General features: G+C 43.9%; 1 protein-coding gene across 4 annotated transcripts; it reads left to right on the top strand.

The window, feature by feature from the left end:
- iqub (IQ motif and ubiquitin domain containing) lies at positions 1-8,223 on the top strand. 4 transcript variants are annotated; one of them, XM_068567468.1, is made up of 14 exons: positions 1-326; positions 1,371-1,481; positions 1,567-1,677; positions 2,262-2,391; positions 3,111-3,278; positions 3,747-3,922; positions 4,064-4,222; positions 4,772-4,982; positions 5,085-5,260; positions 5,731-5,901; positions 6,170-6,346; positions 6,435-6,683; positions 6,799-6,984; positions 7,957-8,223. In XM_068567468.1, the coding sequence occupies exons 2-14, from the start codon at positions 1,458-1,460 to the stop codon at positions 8,113-8,115; spliced, it is 2,097 nt and encodes a 698-aa protein (XP_068423569.1). In that variant the 5' UTR covers positions 1-326; positions 1,371-1,457; the 3' UTR covers positions 8,116-8,223. The 4 variants fall into 4 exon arrangements, with proteins under 4 accessions (XP_068423569.1, XP_068423568.1, XP_068423570.1 ...); XM_068567467.1 differs by having other exon boundaries at positions 2,257-2,391; XM_068567469.1 differs by having other exon boundaries at positions 1,359-1,481.
- Positions 8,224-8,267: the final 44 nt, after the last annotated feature.

Here is an 8,267-nt window from a genome sequence, read left to right as displayed (position 1 = left end):
CTAACAGTTAGAAGGACAGCGTTAGCTCCGCTTTGCTAACCACCAACAGATACATTAAAAGGACAATAAAAACAGAACCGGGATTTTGTAAGAAGTTTAAACGAGTGACGGTGAACTGGTTCTCACCGGTGAACCGGGTCACCTGCTGGTTTCACTCTGACTGCGTGTTCTGAGGATTCACAGCGCGTTTGTGGACTTTCGTCAGAAAGGTAATGAGCTAACGAGCTAACGAGCTAACGAGCTAACCTAACTTTAGCCGGCCGACATGTCGGAGCAACAAGGAAACGATGAGCAGGAGAGGAAAGAAGACAAGGAGTCAAACACAGGTGAGTCCACTTTGACAAGAGGTGAGTCCACTTTGACCACATATGAGTCCATTTTGACCAAATATGAGTCCATTTTGACCACAGGTGAGTTTTGACCACAGGTGAGTTTTGACCACAGGTGAGTCATGTAACCTAACGAGCTAAGTCCACTTTGAAGTGACAAGACTCACTGGACTCCTTTGAAATTGTATTAAATTGATGTATACAAACACTTACTTTTAAAATATTTCTATGTTTCAGTTTAACATCTAAATTTAAATCCTTTTTTAATAATGCAGAAAATCTTCTTTAAAAGACCTAAGTCGACTCCCTTTCTCGAAACATCAGTACAGTTGCAGACGTCTTAATTGTTTATTATTTATTTGGGATATTAAAACGTCTATGTCTGCTATCTAAGTCTTGTTGATGACAAAAGCAATTTTTATATGTATAGTCAGATGTGCCTTTATGCTTTCAGTCATGTGATTGTTTTTTATGTTTAAAAATGTCCCCTGTGACTGTTCTACTAATTTATATTGTCATAAGTTTATTATTAATTATGCATCAATTCAAAAGTAGGATTTCACTATTGTAGTTGGTTGAGCTGGAGCTCATTTTCAACTATTAACTGTTTTCATTATGGATTCATCTGCATTCGATTCATATATTATTAAATTATTTTGAATTTATCATTATTATTATTATGAATATATGATTAACACTGTCTCTGCTGGTCCACCCATGTACAGTGAGCTCCATGTATTCAACACATGAACCAGTGATTCAAAAAGTGTTATATAATGCTCATATTCAAGATATCCATAAACCGGTCTGTGATGAAGATCACGTTTTTCTTCTTTGCTAGCTAGCAGGGTTAGCTTGTTACGCGTTAGAGGGGTGGAAACCACGAAACTCGGTCTGAGGCCACGAAAGTTTGAGACAGTATATAAGATAGTATTTCAAAATGGCAAAATAATAGTAGTAATTCACTGTAACTGTAGTCTTTTTATTACATTAGTAGATATTAATAAACATGAATCACAATTTTTACAGTGTATCTTTCAGATGTGCCGGAAGCTGCAGAAGAAGCTGAAGCTCAGGTCGATCTGCAGGACGACACCGAGCCGCTGAGAGAGCCTCAGAAAACTGGAGATGCTGGAATCTCTACGGCGACAGGTGAGACTCAAAATCTAGTGTGGCTGTCAATCTGCGGTTTCAATGTGTTTTTAACGTGATAATCTGGACCTTCTGGACTGAACAGCCGTGCTGGAGACAGTGGATGAGGCTGAAACTCAGGCCAATCTGCCCGATGACGCTGAGCAGCTCAGAGAGCCTCAGAGAAGAGAAAATGTTGGAAATTCTACGGCAACAGGTGAGATTCTGATTTACACGCCCCTCACACATAACCAAATCTAAACTGAGCCTGGGCCGCTGGTGGAGAGCGAGCCGCGAACACACCTTCAGAAGTGAGAACTTTCGGAGTTAATCTGTTAATCTATTTGTGACCTTTGTGGGTTAGAGTTAAACAAAAGTTTACAACATAATGGAAAAAAGAAAGTGGGTGAACATTGACAGTAATACAGTTTTTCTTTGGTGGAAGTTTCAAGTCTCCAGCAGGATTTTCACAGAAATGAGAATGCGTAGAAGTCAATAAATCGATCAGAAAGTGTGTGCACGAGATGAAGTACCTAAGTTGTGCTGTTTCTAACCTGGCATGGAAATCACACAACACCAGGATCAGAGCCTTAACCCCTGAATGCACCACATTGAAAAGCAGTGGGCGCTCACGATTAATATCCAGAATGTGGAAAGAGTTGATACTTAAAAAAAAAGAAAGTTTAATGAAAAAGAAAAAATAGCGAAAGTAACATTTTAGTTGTAACTTAGTGATGAAGGTAAAACAGTTGGACAGATCTGAGCGGCCTGTGGCAGATTGTGCGTGTGGTTGCAGTGAAGGTGGTGCTGGTGCCAGGGGGTCATGTGATGACGGTGGCCTTCGCCATCGGCCTCAGCATCCAGGAGCTGAAGCGCCACCTCGCCGCCGAGCTCAGGGTTCCCGCCGAGGTGCTGCAGATCTCTCTGGACGGTACGTCAAGAAACCAGCCCCACTGGCATCTCACAGTGTTGTAGACCAGAGGTTCCCATCGCGGCCCACCCGCCTCCCTGACTTAAAGGTCCCAGACCTCTGGTAACAATATGGAGCTGTCGCTTTAAACACAGTTGTGCTAATATGTTTCACACGGTGGTGCTAATGAAACAAGAGGACCGAGTCGTTTAGCGCACCAGAAAAAAAAACATCTGGCGACAATCTTGTGCGGATTTCTGCCCATAAAACATGTGAAGAACAAACAGATTATTAATAACAAATAACAGGAGTTGTTGGTAAGATAAAATAAAGAAAGAAAGATGATGATGATGAAGCACAAAAGCGAACAGTTTTTATATTTTTCTTAATTGAGTTTGAGAAAAAATACTGTACTCATGTAGGAACTGAGGCTGAAATAAATATATTGTATCATTTATTACATTCATCTATGATTTAATGTGTTGTAAAGGTGGAGCTAATTTAAATTACTTTATATACTCCTGAATTACTTACACTATGATAATATATCATCATTTATTCGTTAATTTATATATTTATATTTTGTATTAATAATCTGCATCGTAAATAAAATCATCAAATAAATGTACGTTAAAAAGTACAATATTTGGCAGTAAAAGCACAAAGTAACATATCCTGAAGTAAAGACTTCCACGCAGTAGTTAGCGCAGCACCAGAGTCAATGGACTGGTGCTTTTCAGGCTGGGTGGTGGAGGAGCAGCGCAGTCTGATGGAGCTCGGCGTGCGGCCTCAAGGCTCCACCCGAATGGAGATGAGCTCCAACGACCCGGACACTCACCCGCTCCGCCCGCTGCGACCCCCGGAGCAGGACAACATGCCGGACGTCATCACGGTTCGAGTCCAGACAGGTGAGGCCACCCTTCATCTCATATTTTTAATGTGCTTCAAAATAAAAATAAAACTAATAAAATATATTTTGACTGTAGTATACAAATTTAAAAAAAAATCAACATTACATTCACTCTTTTATTAAAATATCTATTATAAATCGATGAAGCGACTCATTCATGAAAAATGAAAACAAGATATATATTGTCTGTGAAAAGCATCCTTCCGTTATTAATTATGAATTCATCCATTCATTGCCAGTTGGGAATTATTATGTTGTATCATACTTTTTTATTTATGAATTCACCATTTAAATGCAAACGTTTATTGATCAACTAGTAAGTTATTTGTTTATGAATTGGTTGGAAAAAAAAAACATACACATACTTTGCATTTTACACACTCAGTTTAAACTTCTATCCATCCATCCATCTAAGCTTGACAATAAAACATCATCATTTCCTGTAAATTGACCCTGTGACCTCCAGGCGAGGGCGTGTTCCAGGAGGTGGTGGTGGAGATTGAGCGCCCCCTTCAGCAGAAGGCCTTCCTGGGCGGCTACAGACACCAGCTGACGGGGGTGGAGTACCACCACGCCGCCGTCCAGACCCGGCCCAAGAGGAGACCCAGCTGTGGAGAGGTGGTCTTTAGTCACAACACACAGGTAAATATATATATATATATTTTAAATGGAGCTTCACCCACAGTATTATTATCTTTACAATTATCAGAGAAGTGTCCCCGTTCTGTCAAATGAGCTCGTTCGACTCGCGTCAGTCTCTGACCGTGTCTCCGTCTCTGCCAGACAGCAGACCGGAAGTCTCAGGTGCAGCAGTGTCCGGTCGACGTCTCCACCCAGATGGCCGGCATCGGCTGCCACATCTCCAATCTGAACGACAAGCTGGTCGTCGCCAGCGGCATCTACATCACCGCCGAGGAATACCATGACACGAGGCTGAGAGCGGTGGTTATAATAATGAATGAATTGAAAGTCTTTTCAATAATATATGTTCATGTAGAAGCATTTATCTGGAACATTTGTCCAAAAACCCATAAATTAGTCCGAGCACTTCTGGTTCCTTTGTCTTGAAGTCAATGTGTTTTTGGTTAGATACCTAAAAGAAGGTCTGTGGTTCACACAAGCGTTCTATACTTTCAGAAAGAATTCTAAGACATAAAATAAGTTTGTAAAAAAACAAACCCTTATTTTGAAGCTTTTACTGAACGTCATGACAAACACTAGTCCGTCTTTATAGTAGTGGTGGTCGCGCCGTAGTTCATTTACATCTCAGTTTTGTACTTTGTAAACTTAGTACCAATTTTATTTGTGCTTCAAAACTTGTAGAAGTGCTCATTTCTAAACTGTAGAGTTGTAATATCTTGCTAAAGGGCGCTCACCTGTGGTCAAAGTGGACTCACGTGGTTGCAGATGGACAGGCTTTCTTGCTAATCTTTCCTGCTGGAGCCAAAGAAGAAAAAGGACAGGTTTGACATTCTCTTGTCGTCCACCCAGGTGATCTGTCTGCAGTCGTACGCTCGGTGCTGGTTGGGCCGGCAGGTGGTGGACCGGCTGCGGAGGGACCGGGACCGGCGGCTGAGCTGGCTGGAGCTGCAGGCGAGGAAGAGGATAGAGGAGAGGGAGGAGCAGCTGAGAGGTCGCCGCCGCCGCTGGCTGAACCCGCAGAGGAGGGAGGACTTTAACCTGCTGTACCACGCTCTAGAGAGTAGGCCAAGGCGGTGTGTGTGTGTGTGAGCGTGTGTGTGTGCGTGTGTGTGAGGAGATCTCACTGTGTCGTGACGCCAGCTAACTGTGAGTGTGTTTGCAGAGTGGTGGTGTGAGAAGGAGGAGCGGATCAACTTGACCCTGCGAGGAGCTGAGAGGAAGGCCGCTCTCTGCTCGCTGCTGGACCAGGAGACGCAGCTCATCGCCGACATCGGGCGCCATCGCATCGCCGCCCAGAACGAGAACTACGAGAAAAGTGTCAGGAGCTTCCTCGACAAGGTCAGAGGTCACTGCTCGACCTCCGCCCCCGCCTCTCCCAACCCACACCAAAACTCTTTTTATGTTCCATGAGATAAGCACTTTTCTGTGCTGGATTGTGGGTAAATATTATGTCAGGAAACAACAACATTAACAATTAAAATATCAAATGTCAGAGTTTAGTAGTGCTAGTATTGTAGTCACAGAGGGAAAACAAGTAGAGTGGTAATGTTAGTTGCAGTAGTATGAAGGAGAAGAAGTACAAAGAGTAGCAGTAATGTTTTGGTGCTAGTACTAGCAGGAGTAGTTTACGGGTAGGTGTAGTAGTAGTTGTGTAGTACTAGTAATACAAGTAATAGTAGTAGTAGCCCAGTAGTAGTAGTAGTACTAGTAGTCGTCGTTATGGGATTGTTGATAGTAACACTTAGTAACAGCAGTATTTTTAGCAGTAGTATCAGCAGTAGTACGAACAGTGTGGTGGTGTGTTTCAGTCTGCAGCTCCTCATCGGTGGCATGGGGCGGACGGTCGGCTGCTCGAGAAGGACAGTGAATACACCATCAGGGCAAAACATCTGAGAGATCTGTACAACAACATCAGCCGGTCAACTCTCAGCCAGGAGGAGAGACTCCACACCCTCCTGACAGTCAAACACATCGTCAAGGTACCACACATACAAACACTAATGCACAGTTACACACACACACACACACACACACACACACACACACACACACACACACACACACAGTACAGTCTGTAAAATTTGCAAAGCTTTACAAAACAAAAGTGTTAAAAATACAAAATATGACAGCGATAGTGTCGACCATACCCTTCAAAATAAAAGTCTCCGCTGAGCACACAATACAACAAATCATGAAGTGCATCTGTTATTGTTGGGCGCTCGGTTGTTTTTTATCCTCACTGGACAGGAGCATGCGTGTCAGCTGACCCGGGACATCGTGGATTTGATTGACAGAGAGATGGACCTGATGACTCGGGGGCTCAAGGACGCCAGTCTGGAGGGGCTGAGGCAGAGGATCTCCACTCTTTTCCTCCAGTACATTAAGACACCAGCGTTTAACCCCGAGGTGGCCAAGCTGCTGAAGGTGAGCCCAGAGCCCCGCTAGGATCATAAACGCTTAATGCCCTTTTAGCAATCAAATGTTCCTAAATATCTCCATATAATCTCAAAAGGTTCCCCAGAATCCCTCTCAGCTGAAGAACGACATGTTCCTCTGCCGCGGCTGTCACCGCTACCTGCTCTCATCCGACTTCAGCCCGTCCGCCAGCTCTGGTCTGAGCAGTTGGTGCCGCGACTGCACCCGCCTCGACAACATCGCGAGATCCCGGGAAGACTTCTCCCGCTACGCGAACATCCTGAAGAGGCTGAGAGCCAGCGAGCAGCGGCTCAACGCGGAGGCCAAGATCCCCTTCATGTTGCAGGTTGGCCCGCGTTCACTTCCTGTGTTTGTCCGTTTGGATTGAGCCCGCTTTCTCTTGCTGGGATTCCTTCTGGCTCCTCACGTGTGTGTGTGTGTGTTTGTGTCTGTCCTCCCAGGTGGAGGACTTGCGGTACTTGGTCGAGGTGATCTGGGCGTGCCGCTCGGCCCTCCAAGCCAGCAGCGACCTCTACAACCTGGCGTTCGTCCGCTGGGAGCGTCAAACGGAGTGGAGCCCCTGGAACTGCATCCTGCTGTCCAAGGAAGAGACTTCAAGTCACCTGGAGCTGGAAGATGTCCACAAGGTCAACACACACACTTATCTTAGCTTAGCTTGGTTTAATTTAGTTAGAATAAGTTTAGTTAATTGCCAAATCTGGATTCGCCTTTAAAGATATACTCTCAGATTTTCTTGTATCTCCCAATACAATATTTAAAAAAAAAACTAGCTGGATCTTTTCGAGGAACCCACAAACTTTTACCTACATTTTTTTTTATCAATGTTTTATATGAGGAATCCACATGACGACAATTTTTTAAAAATGCATAACTTTTTGTTACTTTTACGCCGAGGAGCACAGGATAAGTTATTGTGGAAGGAGTTTGGGGCCACAGAGCTGAAAGAACCTCTGGAGCAGGCGTCAGGAAGTATCGCAATGGAATGACGCACAAACATCTCAACAACTTGAACTCAACAGCATCAATAGTTGATGCAAAGATGGCCGTTAGGCTCCGATTCCTCAGATGGAAACACTAGGAAAAGTTTCTGAAATGCTTCAATTCAATTCAGTTTATTTTGTACTGTGCAAAATTACAAATTTGCCTCAGAGGGCTTTACAATCTGTACACATACAACATCCTCTGTCCCGGGACCTCAGGTTCAGGGGCCAAAAGAAAAGTTTCTGCTCTCACATTTTAAACTATTTTAACCTGAAACGCCTGATGACAAAAGAACAGGACAGAATCAACTTTTTATCTTCCTTATTTGGTGCAATTCTGTTTTAATACAACTTTGTTCAGTTTTTTGGTTAAAAAAGCTCAGTTGATAGCTGAGATCTGGTGACACATTGTTATAGTTAATGTATTACTTTATGGCCGTGGCTTTGTGCACAGGGCCCTTCACCAAACAAAAGAGGGTTCTGGTTAGTCTTCAAGAGAAAAGATCATATATTTAACCCCCCTTGTTGGCCCTTGGTTAGTTTGTCAGTAAAAGAAAACATCTGTAAAGTTCAGACTTTTGACGCTGTTCCGTAAAAACCTCTCGTCTGTGTGTTCAGGCGTACGAGACCACCTTCATCCGCAGGATCGAACACAAACACAGGCTGGCTCGCCGCTACTTCAGCCAGATCTCCGCCATGGCCGATTACCTGGACCCTCAGCGGCCCGGGGCGAAGGGCGGGGCCCCCGTCGACGCCCCGGCGGCCTCGGCTCGTTAAGAAACACACTGCTGTTTTTTGTCTTCCATTTCTTCTGTCTACTGTTTCCTCCCTCACTAACATTGTCTTTCCATTTAAAAAATAAAGCTCATGGTGGTTTTACTCCTGGTTTTGACTCGTCAAATTAATTCATGTTCTGGTGATTTTATTTT

Source organism: Clinocottus analis, unplaced genomic scaffold, assembly GCF_023055335.1.
Source record: "Clinocottus analis isolate CAN_PGR_092001 unplaced genomic scaffold, fCliAna1.0.p SCAF_8, whole genome shotgun sequence".
NCBI classification, from domain to species: domain Eukaryota; kingdom Metazoa; phylum Chordata; class Actinopteri; order Perciformes; family Cottidae; genus Clinocottus; species Clinocottus analis.
The sequence above is the reverse complement of the archived record's forward strand: the minus strand, read 5'-3'. Positions and strand labels throughout refer to the sequence as shown.

What these genes read in the sequence shown, in the direction of transcription:
- iqub (XM_068567466.1), top strand. Translation starts at nt 266, where the DNA reads ATGTCGGAGCAACAAGGAAACGATGAGCAGGAGAGGAAAGAAGACAAG. An exon ending in ATGACACGAGGCTGAGAGCG is followed by an intron (nt 4,223 to 4,771) that starts GTGGTTATAATA and finishes TCGTCCACCCAG; the next exon opens with GTGATCTGTCTGCAGTCGTA. An exon ending in AGCTGGAAGATGTCCACAAG is followed by an intron (nt 6,985 to 7,956) that starts GTCAACACACAC and finishes CTGTGTGTTCAG; the next exon opens with GCGTACGAGACCACCTTCAT.